Source organism: Lepisma saccharinum, chromosome 3, assembly GCF_977018435.1.
Source record: "Lepisma saccharinum chromosome 3, izLepSacc3.1, whole genome shotgun sequence".
NCBI classification, from domain to species: Eukaryota; Metazoa; Arthropoda; class Insecta; order Zygentoma; family Lepismatidae; genus Lepisma; species Lepisma saccharinum.
Window position 1 is genome coordinate 104,658,950 of NC_139231.1, and position 22,339 is coordinate 104,681,288.

At 40.3% G+C, this 22,339-nt stretch overlaps 1 protein-coding gene across 13 annotated transcripts in view; it reads right to left on the reverse strand.

Annotated features, from left to right (window-relative positions):
• The window catches only part of Liprin-alpha (PTPRF interacting protein alpha), a 575,925-nt gene that overhangs the window by 159,023 nt on the left and 394,563 nt on the right, over nt 1-22,339 (reverse strand). For all 13 annotated transcript variants that reach the window (XM_083119089.1, XM_083119079.1, XM_083119080.1 and 10 more), the window contains exon 2: nt 3,948-4,049. In XM_083119089.1, the coding sequence (XP_082975215.1) occupies nt 3,948-4,049 (102 nt within the window). The remainder of the gene's footprint in view (nt 1-3,947; nt 4,050-22,339) is intronic.

The window sequence follows — 22,339 nt, forward strand, 5'->3', positions numbered from 1 at the left end:
GCTCGGGGCCCGGTCACGATCGGATGGAAAGAATATTTGACCGGAGCGTGAGGGGGCGGAGCTTCACTTTGCGAAGCTCGATCTTTGACGTAAACGTCTGATAAGGTTCAGTAGCAGTCTTCAGCCCCGTTGCAGGGGATACGTAACCCAGTTTTGTGCGTAGAAGATGAGCCGTCAGAAGGCAAAGACCTATTGAAACACAGAAAAAGGCGAGTAATTGATTGATGGGGGATTGAGCAAAAAAAAGTCCCACAATATTTTCCTCTCAATTCTGTTTGTAAAACATCGGTCAACATATGCGATTTCATGAACCAGAGTAAAAGAAATTTAAGGAAAAAACAACAACACAGAAGCAACCAAATTACAATTAGCAAATTAAAAAATTAAATAGGGGACTAACCACAAATATGATCCATAGATACTAGTTGTAACGACCTTTTTCCAACCCGTTGCATCAATTAAAATGCATAAATCAAAAAGCTAACCTATTGGCGGTCATATTTTCCCGGACAACCAAATTATCATTTTTGTGTGTGCACAGGGAAATAAGGTGGTGGTCGACCATCATTCTTGATATCTATCCCCGAATCAAGATTATCAACGAACTTGTTCTTCGTTTACGGAAAACGATACAAAATTACTCCCTATATATATATTTTTTTATTAAGTCGAGGGAGGCCACGTTTCACACGATGTGCGTAACAATCGGGTCCTTGAAACTACGCTTACAACCTGCTCTACGTATATTTGTCACGTGTTGTGTCGGAAACTTTTTATTGGTCAACAATGTCGATATGAAACAATCAGCCCGAAATTTTTCATGTAGTTGCAAATAAACGTTTGCCGATTTCAAACCAAAAGTATAACATCAATAAACAACATATTTATAATAGCCGACCGCCTGTCCGAGTGGTTAGCACAGCGTGCTACGACACCAGGGTCGAATCCCGACCTGGACATGGATGCTCACTGTGAAGTTCCTTCATCAATTTAATCATATTACCACTCATTCTCATCCTCAAGATTAATCAAAACTGGCATAAAAGCGAAGTAAATCAACCAAGCCAATGAATCCCCGCTTTCGCAATTCTTTTTCTTCTAATTAACGCCAGTGCTGCAGTCCGTCGTTGAAAATCTCTTAAACATTGCAGTTAACACAATCGGTAGGCTTTTTATACAGAAAAATTGGTGTACTCTGTGAAGAAACCAACACCGGACTCACGTTGATCGTACCTTGACCGCTAGTGTGGATACACCCTGACTGTGAGCGGAGCGTTAGGGGAGAGTGACCCGAGAGTTGCTTCAGCGTAGATGTGAATCAAGCCTTACCGGAGTCTACAAATGGGAAATGAGGTTGACTTTTGGATGCCTTCGGCGACGATCACCCCAGTAGTGTGTGTGTGTGTGTGGGGGGGGGGGAGACTTCAGAATATGAAGAAATGCTGCACACGCTCCTTCGGTGCAATACGTAAGAAAAATCCAATGTTTTTATTACACACGTGGTAATTTAAAAATATTCTGCAAAGAACTTAACTTTCTGAAGTAAAATGCTCAGGAAACGGAATGAATTACGGCCACACAGGTGCAACATATTCTCGAGGTAAATATTTATATTGTTTCTAATTGGTTCCTTGTAGTAGTTTCGGGTATAATTAATAAATTCTGAGCAAACTACTCCTTAAATTTTGTACACACAAAATTTAATACCGATTAGTTGTTTGAAGTACTAAGTGATGTAAATCAGTACGTAGTTATTTTCTCGCACAGTTTCCTCAATCTTCAGGCAATCGGTTCACCAAGAAATCCAGTAGCTAAAGAGGATTACTCCTCAGTTGCAGTTGCTCCTCACGCATTCGCTTCGGGGGAAAAAAATGTTATTTTCACAAGGTGTGTCTTTCTTATGATTTTGAACTGTTTAAGTTTGCATATCTATTACACTGTCTGGCCGGACGAAAAGAACTTGATAGTCACTACAACAATTCAAAATCACAGTGAACTGCCATATTATGAATTTCCTCTCCTTCCAAAGCTGAAGAACTTTTCCAATAAGCTATTTCGTATACAATTACGATGACATATCCTTCCATTCAAACAGCAACCTACACATCAATAGGCTTATTCGATTGGAGATGGTCGTGTAATAGTGTCGAAATAATGTTTTTTTTATTTCCTAATCCATATTACTCAATGCTGCAGTGCAGTTGCTACGACATGCATCCGATCAGAACTGACGGCGTGAAAATAATTTCTAATATTTCTAATCAGTACACGCGTCATGCTAGTACGTAAATGTTTTGATGGAGCACTTTGGATCCTTATAGCATATTGAAAATTGCTTTCAATAAAGGGATGCATAGGAAAGAAGCAGGAAGAATCTCCTTGGTGAAATACAAACGCTATTCAATCCGGTTTCGTTCTTTTTCAATCCGAATCGGAAAAGAGTAACTCGATATAGAATCATTGGTGGAGAAGCTAAAACATTCATGCTCCCCCTACATCACGGAGATAAGAAATTCCATTTCATGCAAAGAACCAGATACAGGGAGGAAGTTAAGATGCTGGCCTCGTCTCTCTTCTTGGACAGATAAATTTCTCCGGGGAGAACGGAGCATCTTCGGTGTCGACTCATCTTACGCTCGGCTGGCCCGGAGAGGAACCGGGAAATATTTCCCGCTCCCCCGGCCTGGATTAGGTTCCAGATGACCAACCCCACCGCAGCGGCCTTCCTCTCGAGAACTTTTATACTTCAGCGCTCTCGTCCCCCTCCCTTTACATCCAATCCCCGAATCCCAATCCGAAAGCTTTCGCTACACGCGTCGTGGAAAACCGCCGTCAGCGAAAGACAGCTGTCGGACCCAGGAGCGACGAAAAAATCATTAGCTGTGGAGGGCGGAATCGCCGAAAGAATAACTATAAAAAGAGGCCCCTATCCTTGCCACGATATAACACAGATTCTTGTCAAGATCCCATCGCAACAAAACTTATTTTCGATCGGTCAAAAAAGGGCGGTGTTCTTTTCTTCTTCACAGACTGTATCTTCACTCCATAAGAAAGACTGCAGACTATAAATGCTATGGTTGCTTCTGAAATGTTAAATTGAGAGCAAATACGATAATGACTTGCTGTGAACAATCAGCCGCCATAAAACCAACACATATACCCTGTCCCAACACATCTCTGGAGCAAGCGAACGAAAACAAGTCTCTGTGGAAGTAGTCGTGCGAGACGGCTCCACCAATGAACACGTGAGACGGAAAGGGAAGAAAGCGACTGGAATTCCCAGCACTGTACTGCTTCGCTCGGCCCACTCGATTTCCTACCCTTCTCTGCCGCTATGCGCTGCCTTGCTCCAGAGATAACCGAGAAAGGGTATAGGTCCAGAAATACTAGATTCCCTGAGTTGTGTGTGCTGCCTAAAGAGATAACCGAGAAAGGGTATAGGTCCAGAAATACTAGATTCCCTGAGTTGTGTGTGCTGCCTAACTCTACGGCGAAAAACAAACTTCAAATCTTCAATAGAAAGTTCGCACATTGCCGTACACACAACGGCATGCAGGAAAACTAGTATTTTTCAGGATTTACGTGTGCCATTTTCAGTGCCGATGACCGCACCAAAAGCCAACTAGGAAAGTTTTAAAAACAATACATTTCACGGCAATAATGTACTAGGAATATGAAGTACATTGACACTTTCATTGTTGGTGGAGCAAAATTGAGATAACCGATATTTACATATTTCCTCTTGAGGACTTTATGTGCGCGTATGGGAGTATCTTGGTCCCTTCCTACTACCAAATTGGCTGGGCAAGAGCGCCTTGAGTAATATAAAGGCAACGTTACCTGGGTTTATATGCACAAAAAACTGCAGTGAATCTACAATATGAATCAGACTGCAACAAGTACAACATATCATCGACATAAATAGAACATAGGATGTCAATACTTACTCTTGTGTTGTTTCGTTCGGCTTTCAATTCCGCTATTTCTTCTTCTCGTTCTAACAGGTGTTCCCGCGCCTGATTTAATTCTTTGGTTAATGTAGCGAATTCCTGAAACGAAAGAAAATGCACAGATTAGTTTACGAAACTAAACGAAATCATAGGTCAGGTTATAAACAATCCTTAGAAATTATATGCTCCAAATTACCAATCGCATTTCACGATCGAGCATGTTGTCTCCAGATATGAAAGTTAAGAACAAGGAGAGACAGCGAATGTAGCTGCTGACAGTCCAGGGCATAAAAAGGACCATTTTTGACGGAAAACAAATTTACACGTTAGAAATACGAGAAATACTCCCCACCCAGCATTAAGACACATGTTCACTGTGTAAAGTGCACAGTGGTTCCACGCTTAGAGAAGTCCTATGCTAGCGAGGTTAGAATTTCTGTGATTGCCTCCTCTTTGTCAGCATCCAAAGTAAAGCCTTCTAGTTTCCTTTTTAGTTCCACCAAGCACATGAGTGTCGAGTGGAGAAAGGTCCGGTCTGTAAGGAGGGTGCTGCAGGGTTTCCCAATAGAACTTCCCTAGAGTTTCCACCCTAACTTTTTGTGGTCTGGCATTGCACGGAGCGTTCATGAGATACAGAAATTTAATTTACACTCAGTAACGTAGAGGGCGTGCTTTGTCAAGGTTATGTGGAGGCACGGACACTTTTGATCTGCTAGGTAAATAATGAACTCTCATTATACATATAAAAAAAAAATACAGATACGGAAGTGTGTGCTTAGAATTTCCCTTTCTGCCAGAATAGTTCCGAAAGCCTTTCTTCAGAGAACGACATTGAAAAAATCCAGTTTAAGAACAAAATAAGCTATTAAAAAGTTCCATCCTCCAAAACTCTGTAATTTGTTCCGGCCGACACGCAGCACGCACAGGGCATTCCCATTAACATGACGAGACAGGTGACAGATTAAATCTCGCCCAGATTGTCACCACGCAGGGAGTGACATCTATCGATCCGCAATTACAGGTCGAAGTCACGCAAGCCCTATGAACTGTCAACTCGAGTAAAGAATGAACTTCCGACCCCGACGGGATCCTGCGGAGGCATTTATCTCGATCGCTGCATTGGGATGGCAATTAACAGACCATCCTGGTGTGTGCATATGGGTTATTCCAATTTCCCGGCTCTAAATAAACAAAGTTTGATCAAGTTAATTAGGAGCTATACCGAGACAAGTCTCGATCTAGAAATGCGAGACGTAACCGAGATCACACTTTAAAAATCTGAAAAGGAGGCTCTCGTTCTTACCATACTTCATTGCAGTGTAAAAATTCGCCCAAATCAAAACTGTTCTTCCAAATGGACTTTTAGAGAAATACAAGGGGGTATCTGTCTGGTTGCAGATAGATTGCATGCAATATGATCTTTGAAAATTATTCAGAGGAGGGGATTCCAGTAAATTCTCTCGAAACATTAACATGTGCCTCATACATACACAAGATAAAAACTGCAGTTTTTCCAGGTTTCGACAAGCAAAATCTTACCAAGAAAAGCTATTCGTATTGATATCCTCCACGCGCTGTTCAAGTATGTTGGTGTTGAACGACGACACCTTGTAAGGGTTAACATTTGCAACCAGAAGGGGGAGAATTCCCTTTCAGACAACAAAATAGTTACATATGCAATAACTTACATCTTGTCTTCCTTGAATTAAATGTTTTTCAGATTTTTGTATAGAGACCAGACTCAATTCCAGACCGAGAACAAGACAAACTTCCTCACTGATGAGACGAGACTGTACCAGTTCGAACTAAACTCTGACTTGGATATCTCTGGATCAAGGCCGCGCATAGCGGAAGAGAAGGGTATGGGATGTAATCGAGTGAGCAGAGCGAAGCAGTACATGCTGCGGTGAAGGCTGTAAACTGCAGTCGCTTCCCCCTCCACTCAATCCCGTTACCTCTCTTGTGTTCATTGGTGGCGCAGAGACTTGTTTTCGTTCGCTTGCTCCAGAGATATTTTGGGGACAGAGTATAAGCTGCTCAAGGTTTGATTGATTGGTTTGGTGTTTTAAATCCACTTTGTGCACAGTAAAGTTAATCGGGACTGGACCTACAGTTTATAGTGACATCCGAACCACTATGTGCCTCCACCAGGTATCGAACCCGGGATCCCTTGATTACAAGGCAACGACGCTACCACTGCGTCATCGGGGAGACCAGCTGCTCAAGGTTTGAGAATACTGAATTCATATATCTTACCAACATATTTAAACATGAAATAATTTACCCGGTATTACACGTTCAGTTTGTTGTATAGTATTTTAAAAAAATCCTAATCGCAAAGATGACAATAACTCATGAAATACAGAACTGAGAAAAGCAACAAAAAACTTGTACATTCACAGTGCATTTATTATTCCGCTAAACAACGAAGGCTTTGGTTCTCTTGTCAAGTATCATTACTAAACGTAAGTTCCCTTTTCCGTGTTTAATCTGGTCTGAAAAAAGCACAGTAGAAATTATGCACAAACAACTCTATGTGGTTTAGTACTCAACAGAATTTATATAGGTTGTGCACTCACAACGCGATTGTTTTTTTAGAGCGTTAAACATTTAGAGGTGAAAGGAGGGAGAGGGGTTGTTCACATAATTCCCGTTACTACATGCTTAAAAAATGCTTCAATCCTATTGCAAACAAACTTCAAGAGAGATTCAAGCGCACAAATTTATTTTGACGTCCGCTTCTTTACAACCAAGACGCTGAATCTCTATAAACGAGCAACAATGCAGCGTGTGACATTTCCAGCAGGCTCTCCAAAATTTGGCCGCGAAGGGTACCGCAGTTCCAGCGAAACCGTAAAGACCGGAGGGGGAGGAGCAGAGAGTTTGGCAATATGCCTACGAAGATAGCGTAAAGCCATTCCAAAGCTGTGCGACGAAAAAAATACAATACCGCTTGGCGCATTCCCGGCCGTACCAACAGGTTCGGCTGAACGTCTTGAAGAAGATTCATTTTATGATATCAGAATGGAAACATTTAATGTTAAGAATTACTTTCTGTAGGAAGAAGTGTCTATTTGCGGAATGAAAGTGCGCCAGCATTTTCAAACCCTTATAAGTGGTAGGGTATTCTAATATTTATGTAAATGACACAACCAGCAAAGGACTTTTATCCTATGTAATTTATTTTATAGTAGGTGCCTACTTTTCATGTTGCTTCAAATGTAACAAACACAATTACAATTTCCACTTATTATACATATTTACCGCTTGCCACACTCAAACTACAGTGTAATTCAAAATGATTCGCCCGATTTCCAAAACCTGTATATTTTCAGTTTTGGAGTTACAGTGCTGAGTAATACATCAATGTAAAGGAAAACTCATAAAATATCATTAAATCTTAATTTCATCTAAGTGACATCCCTTAGTAACACGAGCAACATCAAGACGAGGGTCAAGTTACCGCTACAGACAATCCAGCATGTCACTTGGCACAGATTTCACGACAGTAACACGGCGGTTTTTTCCTTAGTTTATCCTTAATTAAGGGCAACGGTGACACAAATGAAGCATCTTTAACGTAGGTTCATCAGAAAAAAATCAAATTACAGAAATGTCGGGTGACCTGGAAAGCCAACTGGATAAGACACACAGAATTTTGCTGTTGATTGATTTAGTTTATTTTACTTTGCGTTTTGTGCCTCTTGGCTAATTTGTGAAGATGGGGATGAGTGATGAAATGATGAAATTGATGAATGGACATTCACAAACAACCAAGCCCGAACGAGATTCGAACCCGGGACCCTTGGCGTCGCAGCGCGATGTGCTAACCACTTGGCCACAGGGTCCGGCAGAATTTTGCCGTTCTGTCGCCATTTTCTTTGATACTACATACTGTGCCAGTGGCGCCATCTCCAGTCGTGACATGACGCGAGCCGATTGCATGATACTGTATGACGACACATGCTGATTAAAGAAGTTGTAAATGCCATACTTAATTTTAATGTTAAAAAAAGGTAAAGCCAACCCTTGTCCATCACAACATGCCACGAAGGCGCATGTGGGGAAATGTAGAAGTAGGATCCCACACATTCACAATCTCGGCCATTTGTGGAGGTGGTGTGATCAGCACGCCGCTCCGGTCGCATTTACTCCCCACAAGGTATCATTTTATTAGAAGCTAGGTGAACTCCCGAGCCAACTGATGCAGGGACATGGTCTGAAAAAAAGATCGCCCATCCCGGATATCTCGCATGGCTGTCTTTGTTTATTTTTTTCGCTTCCATTACTCGATTTTTCTTTTCAGTTAAAAACATGACAAATGCATGTCTTACCCAGGAATCGAACTCGGGAACCCTAGGGCGTTAACATTTCCGCCACGGACCAGCAAGGCACTCTTATTTTTTCAAGTACAATTATTTAATACGTAAGTTCTATTCTTTATTCTATTCTTGTTGGTTAGTGAATAATTGTCACCGAATTAACAGAATGCAACATAGTGATATCTCATCAAACAATAAATGAGTCGCTCCTCACAGTGATTGAGATAAATAACAGTAAAACGGTAAAACTACGAGGTGTTGAAGTCTCGGTTGCCAAATGCCAGTTCGTCGCATTAACCGCTCACCTAGTTAAGCGTGTATCCTACCACTATCCAATCAGGTACTCTTACTATAGTCACAAAAGCAAATCTTGAGATGCAACAGTACATTGGTTGGTCGATTATTGGTTTCGTTGTTAAAAACTGTAACAAGTGTGCATCACATTTGAACTCAATTTGAAACAGTCTCAAAATACTGTGATAGAATGTCAATCAGTGAATTAAAAGAACAAGTATTTAGACCACAGTACAGTATTACGGGTATGAATTTCTTGTTAAGAATAGATTAAAACACGTCGAGGAACTAAAATCACTCTGCCAATAATACAAGTCGAAGCTGTAAACGGGCATAAGACACAACAACGTAGGGGACTGTCCCAACTGTGACTCAAGACGGTAAAACTTCGGTGGTCTGCAAGAATGCTACGTGGAAGAGAGGATAATATTTTAATACCTACCCAGGTCATCCATTACACAACACACAACTAGCTTCGAATACGAAAACTAAACTTAGTAAATTGTGAAAAAGCATAACTTTCGAAATGACAGGTGAAAACCCAAGTTATATGTTGCACTGCAGTTCAACAAAGAGAGAGGAACGGCAACAACCGCACGTGAAACAGAGGCTGGAGCAGAAGCAGATCGTTATTACTTGAATTAGCGCCTGAATAAGTGATAAGCCTCGAGGTTTATTAGCAAAACAGAAGCATCACGGTCGCAGCTGACGTCACAATTCCAAACTCCTGGGAATCCGAAAGCAGGAAACGAGTTATGCAAAATGAAGGCAGGTAACTCCAGCCCATGCTTACCAGAAAAGCTGCCGGTAGCGCTTTAAGATGCTTAGGGAAGCGCCACCCGACAGTGGAAGTCTAATTGCTATTCTTATATTAATTAACCTCGGAAAAGAAACATTTAAATGTATACTGTGTGTAAATAAATAATAAGTATATCACTTTTTGTATATTAAATTTTGGCCTCCCGATGGCGAAGTCGTAACGTCGTCACATTGTAATCAAGGGGTCCCAGGTTCGATACTCTGTAGAGGCACATAGTGGTTCGGCTGTCACTTTAAACTGTAGATCCAGCCCCGATTAGCCTATGTGGGCCGGTCCACACGCTACGTCTTAAAGTACGTCTTGCTGACATAGCGTGTGGACCGGGAGACTGTGCAAATTTTAGAACTGCCCACATGGAGAAATTGTCAGCTAAAGACTGAACCCATGAGCATCGATATGTGCGCAAACCTCAAAGGACTGCCGAAGGAAGTCTATGCGTGTGGGCGTTCCTCTCAGTTTTTTGTCCCCTTGTTGTTCAGTTTCCCTTCGACCTTAGTGCTGAAACACAATTAACGGAGTTCAATTTTTTTTTGACAAATTCGTTTTTGTACAACGATGACCAATCTCAGTCAGTGATCATGAGAATTTTTAGCGGAGTTCATTGAACTCGACAAGAAACTTTCGTGTTTGTAGCGAATAAAATCGAAGAACTACAGTGACCAGGACAAGAAGAATCAGGCCTATGATAGCTCAATACAAAGAGGTTGACGCTTGAGCGTACAGAAATACAGTAGTAAGGAAAATCAATTCCATGAGGACCGAAAAGATTTGGCTTAAATGAACAAACCAATCACTATGTTCTCGCGCTGGGGATGATGATGTTTACAAGCCAATGATAAGGTATTTTCATTTATTTGGATATTTGACTGATCAAGAAACTACGAGAGAGTATGAATTATGTTCTGCCTTTCCAGGCTAATCGCAACGATAAGATTGAATGTTGATTTTATTGAACCGATGTAGTCTCCGACGACGTACGTAGTGAAAACTCTGTCGCCATATAATCAAGGGGCCCAAAGTTCAATCTCTGGGAAGGGGCACATTAAACAGTGGTTCGTATCCACTTTAAATTATAGTTCCAGCCCGGATTAGCCTATCTTAATGTCTGTGGAGGAGTAGTTATCATATCGCGCTATGACGCCAGAGATCCCAGGTTCGAATCCCGATCTGGGAATGTGTGTGTGTGTGAGTTCCAATGTAAAATGGCTAACGCTGTATTTGGAATCTTCTATTAAATAAATTTGATCATACATCACCCATCCCTATTTTCGAAATTAGCCAAAAATAGCGGGAAAGCGAAGTAAAATAAGCCAAACCACAAATGGTAAAAAGGTGGTCCTTTCTTTCAACCTCACAGGAAGTGTGTTTCAATAACCTACCTTACCCGATCTCCATGGCAATAATGTCAGCGTTACGCGCTAGAAAGCCAAAAGCCCCAAGTTCGAACCATGGTCATACGCGTGTGTATCACTGTGTTCGTCCCATCACCTTTTAATCACTTCGTCATCCATTCTTATCGTAGCGATTAATAAAAGAGGTAAAAGAGCGGTATAAACTAGTGCAAATATAAATAACTTGTACATTATAATAAATGTATTATTTATAATAGAAATATTTTTAAGCAAACTGAATTGTAAACACATTTTTCATAAGAGAATCATCAAAAAAGGGTATTTATTTTAACTTTTGATTTTTGAACAGTGTAAAGTAGTCTACGGAATTAGAAAAACTAATCTTAGTGAACTTTTGGAATATAGTATTGTAGGTAGTATTTAATATAATACGATTACAATGAAGGTTTATTTATTCACCCTATTTATGAGAGGACATAGGTGATAAGTAAATAAGCACTATTTTCTCACTTGCTTCTCCCCACGCAATTCACGAAGTAACGTCACGTGAGAACATTTGTGCATTATAGTAGCCAATGCCTGTACCATCCTGAATGTCTCGTGCTCTGAAGACATTTAATTTACCTTCTTGGACTTCGCGGAACTGAGTAGGAAGAACTGTACAGCAAGATGTAGCGTGTGGACGCACCAGAACTACGTCTTGTAATGTACATTTTTGACTTGCGCAAGCAAAACGTACTTTACGACATAGCGTGTGGACCGTCCTTAAGGGCTCCACATTTTCAATGCTGACCACCATGGAGAGAAACATTGGGGAGATAAGAGGGGAGAAAAGTAACGGTTTCCTACAGTCTATACGTAGCCAGATGGCAGCGGCTAAAGTTCCGATGCATTGACCACATGTAACGCGATGTAAATGGGCTTGGATTGCCTTGGGTCTCGAAGAGCTCCTGCTGCACGTAGCTTAGTTTAGGTTTTGAAAAGTCCTTACATATTTTCTTATTTCACCACACTTTACACAATCATCAACAATGACATACGTATAGATTTCAATACAACAGAAATTCCAATTAAATGAGCGACAAAATGCTAAAGTTTCCGAAAAGAAATGTCTGAATGTCTGAACGGATGGAATTATAAATCAATGATATGGAGGTGTGGTCTACATCGAGAAAGGGAAAAACTATTAGATTAAATCTGACTCTTGAAATTTTGTAAAAGTATTTATTTGCATCTAACCCTAAAAATAACTTTCATCCCTGCCTTTACGGAGACTATTTTAAAGGTCATATTTTTGGTTTAAGATTGCATTCTAACGGGAAGAATTTTGTTAAATGACTTATTCAAGTTTCGTTAACATACATATACGTAGGTGCATCTAGTAATTTTTATTTAGAAAATCAACACTTTGAATGCTATTATCAGTAAGAAAACTGTATGAATTATTAATACTTCCTTATTTTCATCAACAAAATCAAGTCCAAAGCGGATACTCTCGCTTCGATGTGCATTGCACAGAAAATTCACAAGATTAATATGTAGGAGAAAAAGCATTCTCATACATTATTCACGTTAGTGTGAACAATTTAAAATGAGCTATTTTTAAAATGACCTGCTCCTTTTTTCTTACGTAAATATTCTAACAGGAAAACAAAATGTTTACATACGCACTTTTATGGTAGCGTCAAAAAGTTTGTTTTAAGTTAACTTTATGCCCATATAGGGTACAGTTTCAAGTGGGATGTGAGCAGCAGTGCAATGCGTCGAACTTCTAAATTACAAGGAGACAGCGTTACCACTGCCTCGTTGGGAAGGTCCACGATAATGTCAAAATAGAATTTTAACAAGAATGTTTTTTTAAACGTTCCGAGAACGTACATCTCACTCATATTTTCGCATTACGCATTTGGCATTCATCAAAATCCATATTTATTTGCAACATTTGCGGGCATTTCGCTTCGCATTTCTACGAGCGTTAATCGTACACTCGGTTGAAATTTCAGCGTTCGATATGGAAGCCTCGGGAACGGACGCTGATGTACGGATAACTAATTTTTCCCCCACTCACGAAACACCGAGATATAAGCCCGCTCTAGATTGGCTGATTAATTATTTACCCAAATCCATCCATACGTTTGGGCTTTTCGGCATCGACAAGTTAACCTGCAGTTTAACAAGCAATCGAAGCACCATTCTTCATCCCGCACGTAGCAGGAAGTTTGGAGAAGCACCATTTGACATGCCTTATTAAACGAGTTCCAGGGTAGCGCATGTCAGAGATGGTTCGCACAAGTTCGGGTTCAATTAGGAAGATCCTTTGAAGCCGCTCCGCAAAACCTAGGCAGGTTGGTTTCGCCGGTAGGGGTAGAAGACGGGCCCGTATCTACTCTGTACATTTTTAAAGCATCGTGTTACATCACGGACAGAGCCATTATGAATAAAGGAATATGCGGTCTGTTCAATCTCAACAAGTTTAGCTACCGGACCGTTGTCTGCGGGAAGGTTAAACTACAGTGAGAAATGTGTCTCGGATATACTTTTGTCATCAGAACACACAGTCGTTCTGTGTGAAATGAAAGGAACTCTTTACTGGAGACAATACAAAATCTAGTGTTCAAGGCTGAATGTCAATGAACCCTTCAAGAGGCGTCGTCGGCATACTCCCATTGCATTCTAAGCAGGAATAATGAAATGAAATGTTCGCAATGGATTGTGGATAACCGTATCTTTCGCTGTCTCATAATGTATTACTATTTGTAATATTACCCCCCCCCCCCCCAAAGGATGTTACTCAAAGCATCCACCATAATAGCATCCGGTTAGTCAATACCGTTGAACTACGTATATCTAACATGGAAGGACTGCTTTACGACGCAAAAGTGAAGCCATTCTCTCGCTTAGTTACGCCAGGGAACGTGGGAAGAAAAGCTGAAGCAGACGAATTTTTCTGTGGTGGCAAATGGATTTTTACGACAGATTATTTCCGAAATAAAAGCCATAATTTATGAGAAAGCATTGCATTGAGTACATTACCTGCATTCAGACACCACTTTCTATGCATATTCTTGTTACTTGTGAATCAAACAAATAGATTTTAAAGGATAAAAAATGCTTAGCATGTAAAAGTGATAACAAGAAGTGAAACTGAATAGAAACCGACTGTTAGAAAGGGTTATCAGGGGTAAGCTTTTACGTAATACTTGACATGTATTTACTTGTGATTAACGCAATATTTTTTTTTACATATTACATTATAGCATAAATAATACATAATTACAGTAAAATTGGGTAAAAGTATCTGAATTATTCCTCATATCTACCAAACACAACCTACAAAATTGCAAAAGAAAGTGGGGAAATTTCGAAATGTTATCGTTTCCTATAGTATTTAATATACAATTTCTACTGTACAATTACCAGTTATATTCGGTATGTCAGATTGAAGTAGAGTTTGCCCGCAGCAATTTTTAAAATTATTTCTTGTCCTCTTTCTTCTTTCTCAAAAACCTACTCTTGGTGCATTACTACGAAAACTTTGATTTTTCCACAAATACACCAAATTTTCCTGATTTTTATAGGATTTCCAGGCTGGTGGTAGACACCCTGATAACATTCTTTTGGGCACACAATTAACACTTTCAGTACCAAAAAACAACTGAATCACGGTCAACAAATCTCAAACAATATTTAACACTCATTTCGAAGATTCCACACATTTTTTCTCCTTCCTGTGAGTCTTGCGAAAAACATACATTGTATGGAAGTTAGGCCGGTTAGTCAATGCTCAATACACAGTTCGATAGCTATTGTATACATGGCGTCTATTAGGGCAAATTCCATGTACTTCTACATTATAGTAAGTTTTCGTGTACTTCTGAAACTTTACTCTCGTTGTAAAATTATGAAAGAAAGTACGTATAAATGATTTAAAATACAAATATAGAATTACTTTCAAGATGAACAAATACTTGAGTATATTTTGTTTCTATGATACAGCACAAAAGTCCCTTGCTTTTCAATACATTGAGGTCTAGGTTAGGTAATTTTGTAAATCCCAAATTTTAAATTTTCCACAAAACTGGTATCTCAATTTAAACTTTAACGGGGATATTGTTGCAACTAACATTATGAGAATACACACCAATAAGAAAAATTCAAATTTAGACTCATAAACAAGGGAATACGTGTATTGTACACATCCCTCACCGAAGCCTCTGGCAGCTTCAATTCTAAAATCTCAAAATCCATGTACGATCATCAAAGCGTTTCCAGATATATTAAAGAGGTCCCCACTAAGCAGCTAAAGCACGCCGTACATTACCTACTCAAGAGGAATCCCGTATTTAGAACCCTTACTTAACGTCTCAGGTGGCTTACGCTGCGATAACAGCGTATTTTAGCGTCGAATTGTGACCTTCCCCGCCTCTCCCCCCGGGGGGAGGGAAGGCTGAATTATGCGGGTCCATAACTTCATCATCAAGAGGCCGGAAAAGACTCGCGGTTGTAACTCAAGGAGCAAAGTGAAACATATAGGTTGTCCACCTGAGCAAGGGGGCAGAATTGATCTCGAGGGGTACGAAATTCAGGAGAAACCATGTCCATTTGTCGAACGGGTTAGAACGAGACGTTTAATTCCTGCTCACATCCCTTTAAGATCCTTTCCGGAGCGGTGGGTATATAAATTCCGGGACCAAATATCGCCCGCCCCGCTTCGGCGGAAAACCAATCCCTGTTCTCGAGAGGCCGACACGCCAACATGATTTAGCCCTCACTTAAAATTCTCCCGGCGACCTTCTTGGACCCTCACAACCTGCAGGCAAGGTGATACGAAGGCTTCGAGCAGGGCCCAAAATAAGCACGGGCTTTCATGCTGTATACAGGGAACATATTTCATCCGTGTCATTTTAATTCTCCCAAATGAAAAGTAGCCGAGTGGTTCGTACAGATGTAATACTTTTCCCAGCACAAATGACCAATTTGATTCGTGCCCAAAGGTAAAGTTCAGGCCTGGACTTGATTTGATTTATTTTATTTAGCGTCTTTCTGCAAATTTTGGCTAACCGCGAAGATCAGGATGAGCGACATGCTGAATCAAAGAACACCCCATGTACAGGCCGGGTTTGGAACCCGGGACTCCTGGCGTCATAGTGCGGTGTGCTAACCAGTCCGCCACGGACGTCGGCTTTCAAGTCTGGATTGATTGATTTGCTTTATTTTACTTCGCTTTTTGTGCCACTTTTGGTTAATTTGCGAAGATGGTGATGAGTGATGATATGATGAAATTCATAAATGGACACTCATAAACATCCATGCCCAGACCGAGATTCGAACCCAGGACCCCTGGCGTCGCAGCGCGATGTGCTGACCATTCCGCCACGGGGGCCGGCTTCAAGTATGAAGATGTATCTTTTACATACCCAAAACACATACCTGGTTCATACGTACAGTATTTACAAAATAAGCTGTTACCAGCCACGAATGGTAACATCAGCACCCCAAAACCCAGAGCCTTCGCAACAGCATTGTGGCTAAAGTTGTCGTCTTGTAATCAAGGAGTCCCGGTTTCGATCTCCTAGAAGGCACATTGCAAAGTACTTCGAACTTAAAACAACACACTTTTTAGCCACGATATCGTGACCGGAATTTTTCGTTGTGAGATAATGTGATTCTTTGTATGGTTTTGTGTAATATAAACTATTTCTTCTCATTTTACACTGCTTTTCTACCTCTCTGATTTTGAAAGTTCATGAAAAGAGGACGGAACAAACACAAAATAGTATCCGCGTCTTATACACGAACCATGGATCCTCTATGTGACAGGTTGTGCTGCTTCTGCTAGCCACTAGACATCGCGTTTCTGAGGGGGCTAAAAATGATGGCTGGCAATTTCAATATAAATGTAGTAGTAAAAACAAAAGTGTGCTGTATGGCAAATTGTTTAAAGAGGTATAACTACAAAGTCTGCCATTGGAAGAATACGGCAGTCGCAGAATTCGACGTCGAAATATATATGGAGAAAAAGTGACATGCAACAATTACTATTACTAAACCAACAAATTTTCAATCTTCTCTCAAGATGTGCAATTTCTACAGCAATTGCACATTCATTTTCCCAGAGCCATTCCCAAAGGAAGCATTAATCGCAATAAGCACATGCAAGGAGAAGTCTTCATACCTGCACATTTCACGGGCAATTTTGAAAAGGTTTAAGTGCCCCTGACGGAGCAATGAGCAATATGGGGAAACACGATTTTGTTTTCGCACGTGAATTTTTATGACGATGTTTACTGCCTCCGACCGATGCTACACCGGCGCTTGTGAATACAAAGGACTACAAATGGCGACGTTACGTATAGATTTTCATTCGTGTTATGCGAGGTCTTGGGTTGAGATCGAAACTGACGATTGTGTACTTCCCTGTTAGAAGTTACCGTAATATGTATAATATTTTGCAGTTAAAATTTAACAGTCTGCCGTTTATTTAGGGGAAAAAAACAGTTTTTTATTAAATTTTCGCAAAACTTTATAATGTGAAAATATAGAGATATAATGATTATAAAATAGTTGCGCTCACAATAAATATATATTTTTAAAACACTAAAATGGCATTAATAAGGGTAACTATGAAATGGCCGTTAATACTTTTAAAATATGGTATTCTTTACGGTAGGAAAATGGCAGCGAAAATTGACAGTCATTGCTCCAGTCAAGTTTTTAGTGTGGACAATATAAATGTGAGTTCACTTTGCTCCTAGCGTTAATCTGATTGCAATACGAAGTTTGTTTTTCTGTTATTCAAGGACGTACAGGGCATTATGAAACCATGACCTTCACTCCTACACATCACGTGATGGCCAATGCACCATGCCTGTTTAAGGCTTTATTGGACCTTGGGCAGCCGTAAGGCCGAATTTTTTCAAATTTTCCTAAAACCTCTTGGATATTCGAAAACATGAAAAATTACATCAGCTTAGAATTCCTTCTAGAGCATTGACATGAATAAATAAATAGCATGCGTAACACAAGAAGAAACATCGCAAAGTGATTCCGGACGTCAGGTGTTGGATTGTGTACTAGAGTTTTATTTTTCTATGTTATTAGAATATAAATAGTATCCTGAGAGATATTTCATACCGAGGCGACAAACCACAAGTGTCGCTTGGAAGCGAGCAGTCCGTAATCAATGCAGCCTTTCGAACCGTAGGGACACAAGCTCTGACTGCACCGTCTCCTCAAGGAGATTTTACACCAAAGCGACACGCGACAAACGATACGAGGATTTCACACCAAAGCGACACGGGTCCTTCGGTCCAAGGCAACTTTCATACCGAAGCGAGACGCGACACATGTTGCTTGAAAACGAGCCAATCAAGAGCAACATTTCACATTGTAAAGACATGACGGGCAGCACAGGCCAACGTTCGGTTGGTGAAATCCTCAAGCGATAAGTGTCGCGTGCCGCTTTGGTGCGCAATATCCCTAAAGCAAGACACTCATTCCATCGCGCATGCGCGAACAACAAACCACGGCAACACGTTGCAAGCTATTGAGGAAATGGCCCAGTTTGAGCGACAGCGACACGTGTGGCTTATCATGTCGCCTAGATCTGGTGTTCGCACAATTAGCAGCAAACGCTTGCTAATAGACTGAAATGCCGCTTCAAGGCTGTCGCTTGTCACGTTGGGAACTCCCCCTGTAGCGCGTCGCTTCGGGCTGAGCACCCTTCTTTCCGACCGAAAAAACAAGTAGCATGCGAATACGACATATGAACGTGTCGTTTGCTGTTTCGACCCTCATGTGCAATGAATGCTGTTTTACAGTCTGGAAGTGTGTGTCACTAGTGTGACAGTGTGAACATCCCGTGTCGCTTGTCCCATTGGTTTGAAAGTTTCCTTACACTCATGTCGATGGCACTAAGAAAATTTTGTGGGGTTCCCCTTGTCGTTTCATGGAATCATCATTATCATCATCGCCGCGATTAGTTTAAAGCGGAAGAAAAGAGACAGTAAATATCAAAAATACAAATGCTTCAGTGTGTATATCTTTAAAAGAAATGATGATGATGATGATAATAATAATGAACCTAATTCATACACAAAAATTTAGTTGCCAAGAGCATTCCACGCGTATTTTTTCTCACGTATTATTAACGAAAGTATGACGATAACAGGACGTGGTCGACTGTCTAGAATGTTCGTTAGTATCTTCGCGACCACTGTACCAAATATCATAGCAATTATCACATTCATAGAAATGCTTCATGTAAAAGAATCAGACGTTCCAGCGAAAACTCCATTTACTTCCATTATAAGCAGACGAATACCAAGCACCGGGTCCAACACAAGCGCCTCTAGCGGATCATTTTCGAGTGGAACCAGCCAGAGAGCGCAGAACCGTGCCGTTTTCCACACTACGTTATTCAAGGCGCTGTACTTCAGGTGAGAGATCTTGGACCACTCCCTGTACAGCCCTGGCCTTCAATGTACCGACTTTCATCTCTTTGTTTAACTGGAGAAGTTTCTGGCAGGGTAAGGATTTGACAGCTACACTGCAGTAGATAGTTCCAGTCTTTGCTGTCAGACACACATACCATGGGCACACAAAATTTAGTGCCATGCTATGACAAATGCCAGAACAACTGTGTTGATTATGCCAAAAATTAGGTTAGGACTCACTGTTACTAATGCAATATTATTACTACTGATATTCTTGCCTTATTTATGCTTAATCGGCAGGGACCTTGATTTTCTTGTTATTTTCTTTCAAATTGGTGTATTTCTTATCTTTTGTTTTTTTACTATACGGTGTTATTTTTCCCAAAATTCACATTTTCAGTTTAGCGCACTTTCTGGCAAATACCTGAAATTATACCTTCATTGTGTTTTTAAACTACTGTTTCAAATTGTAAGTCACATGGATTACGCCTCTTCCTGAGAGTTTGATATCTTGAAAGTTATTTTGGGAAAGTTAATTTCCATACACCCTTTCTAATTTTAAGGTAAGGGTTTTAGATAATGGAATTTTCCCCGTATATACTGAAGGGTGCATAATGACCATAAGTGGTGACGTACCAAAAAAATTTTAATCAATCAATCTCACGTGACAGATACCGATATATTTTTATGGCACCAAAAATTGGCATTATCTTTTTTTTTACTTGTAAATGTTACGTTTCCCAAAATTCGCGTTTTTGTTTTAGAACATTTTTCTGCCAAACATACTAAAACTTATACTTAAATTGTGCCTTTAAACTATTATCTTAAATTGTAGGTCACATGGTCTACGTATTTTCGTGACAGTTTGATAAGTTGGAACATATTTTTGAGAAAGTATTTAGTGCTTAGCGCCAAGCCATAAAGGCATATAGGGGGTGTGGAGTTAAGACCCCACACTTTCTAGATCACGGCCGAAGATGGGGGTGATGTGATCAGCACCATGCTCCTGGCTAACTTTTCCCCCCAAAATTTGATCCAGGTACCCGCTTGATACGACGTTGGGTGGGCACGGAGCATTTTGAACAGGTGGAAAGGATCCCGGTCCTCCCCCGCAGGGGATCGACCCCGGGTTTTCCGCATGGTAGTCAGATGCCCTAACGACTGAGCTCCATTATTTCTCGCTCGACAAATGCTGATGGTGCGCACTTAGCTTGGTAATACAAAACACATATCGCGTGACAAATACTGAAGATGCAGCTTCCGTGTGATGGTACATACGCTCTCGGTCTCCTGTTAGAGCCCTACCACTTTGCTCTGTGATGCTAATTGTTTTGATAGAAGTTAAAAAATCGTGGGAAATACATGACTTAATGTGGCTGTCGAAATTATTCTATGTATAACATGCATTATAGTTTACTCTTGAATAAAATATTTGGAAACTTGCACCTTCTATGTACACAAATATGGCCCATTTTGTTTCTTTAAGCCTAGAAAAGACAAGAACGTTGGATTTAACGGAATTTCTCGTTGTTTTAGGACATTTTTTTAAGAAAAAATAATCGCTAAAAGAGCCAACAATTCGCATTTTATGCCAAATTTACGTTATTTCGATATTTCGAACGGGCGAAAAATGTGTCCAGACATCACTGCACATTCATAAACACAACTTTGCAGCAATTAACATTTCTCACGGTTTTCGCGTTTGTGAAAAATCAAGGTCCCTACCAACTGGAAATTACTTCCTGGGCACCCCTCGTATAAATCAGTAGATGGAAAGTGAAAATTTAGCAGGGCTGGCAGTTTTTTTTATAACGTTCATCAATTTATGAATTATGTTTCACTTTTTGGTGATAGTATTCAATATATATCCAGTTTTGTTGGGTTCTTCTTTATATCTAAGAATAGTGTGCAATGTCATTGTAAATGTATGTTAACTTGTGCGAAACCAGTAATACGTCAGGATGATGAAAGAAAACCTTTGTAAGCACTGCTACATTAAATAAGGTGAAGTGAGCCAGAAGAGTAAGAAAATTCCAGCAGCATATTTGCAATCTAAAGCTCTTGTTTACGAATGCGAAATTTGTTGGATGTTGCAGTCCAAAAACTTCCAACAAAAATCCATTCCATAAGAGGGCCATGCATCCAATTTCTGTCGCACGTTGTAGTGAGATACTTTGTCGGGTGGCGATATTCGGCAAAAATAGTATGTATCAATGGAGCCTACTTGTTTCCATGTTCCTTCAGTTTGTCCAACAAAATGCCTTACTACGACGTTCGACAACTATCGGACGGCGCCACCCGCTCCCATCCTCTCCATCTGTTGACACTTTCGTCCCCCTTAGTACTCCTATACGGACAAGAAAAAGTGATAATTCAATGCATTTTCCATTTAATATTTAGAGGCTTAATAGATTATTCTGGCCCTCCGGAAATTTATCTCCTCCCTCTGCTCCTGCCATCACTGGTGCCGTGTTTGTGTTGTGCATAAAAGGGGCCTAAAAGGTGAGGCCGAAACATAGCAACAAGATTTCCTGTTCCCATGCAGAGTTCCATAACGATATGTATAATAATAATAATAATAATAAAAATGTCAATCAAGACAAAATTCCGTGACATTTCCCTGACATTTTTTGACACTTCAAATTCCCTGACTTTTCCCGGTTTTCCAGGTCTGTCGCCACCCTGCTATTTATCTTATCTCGCATATTTTGCTAAGCCTGGACTACATTTCACAAAATTTCTTCGACCTACCTTCACCAAATTATCATTTTGTATTTTTCTTTCTGTCTCTTCCTTATTTTTCCTTCCTTTTTGTATGCTTGTCTTCTACGTAAACAAATGAATTTTAGTGCATGGACGTCTGTGCTAAACTTCGACCAGAAATTTGAATCTCAACAAAGAATAACAACCTAAGAGCTTTTGAAATTTCCAATGGTCGCATAAATATAGTTAGGCTAGATAACAGGACTTATAATACATGTGGGAGCTGTGGGCTATATTGGAGGGGGGGGGAGGAAGTAGTTCAATTTTTGCGAATTTCTAACGCTAATTTCCAACATGGTCTGTGACATATTTACGATTTTATGAACATTAGAAACACAGCAGGAAATTCAATAATAATTAGTCTCTTAAGTGCAAATGCGGTCTGACCTTTGAATTATATAAA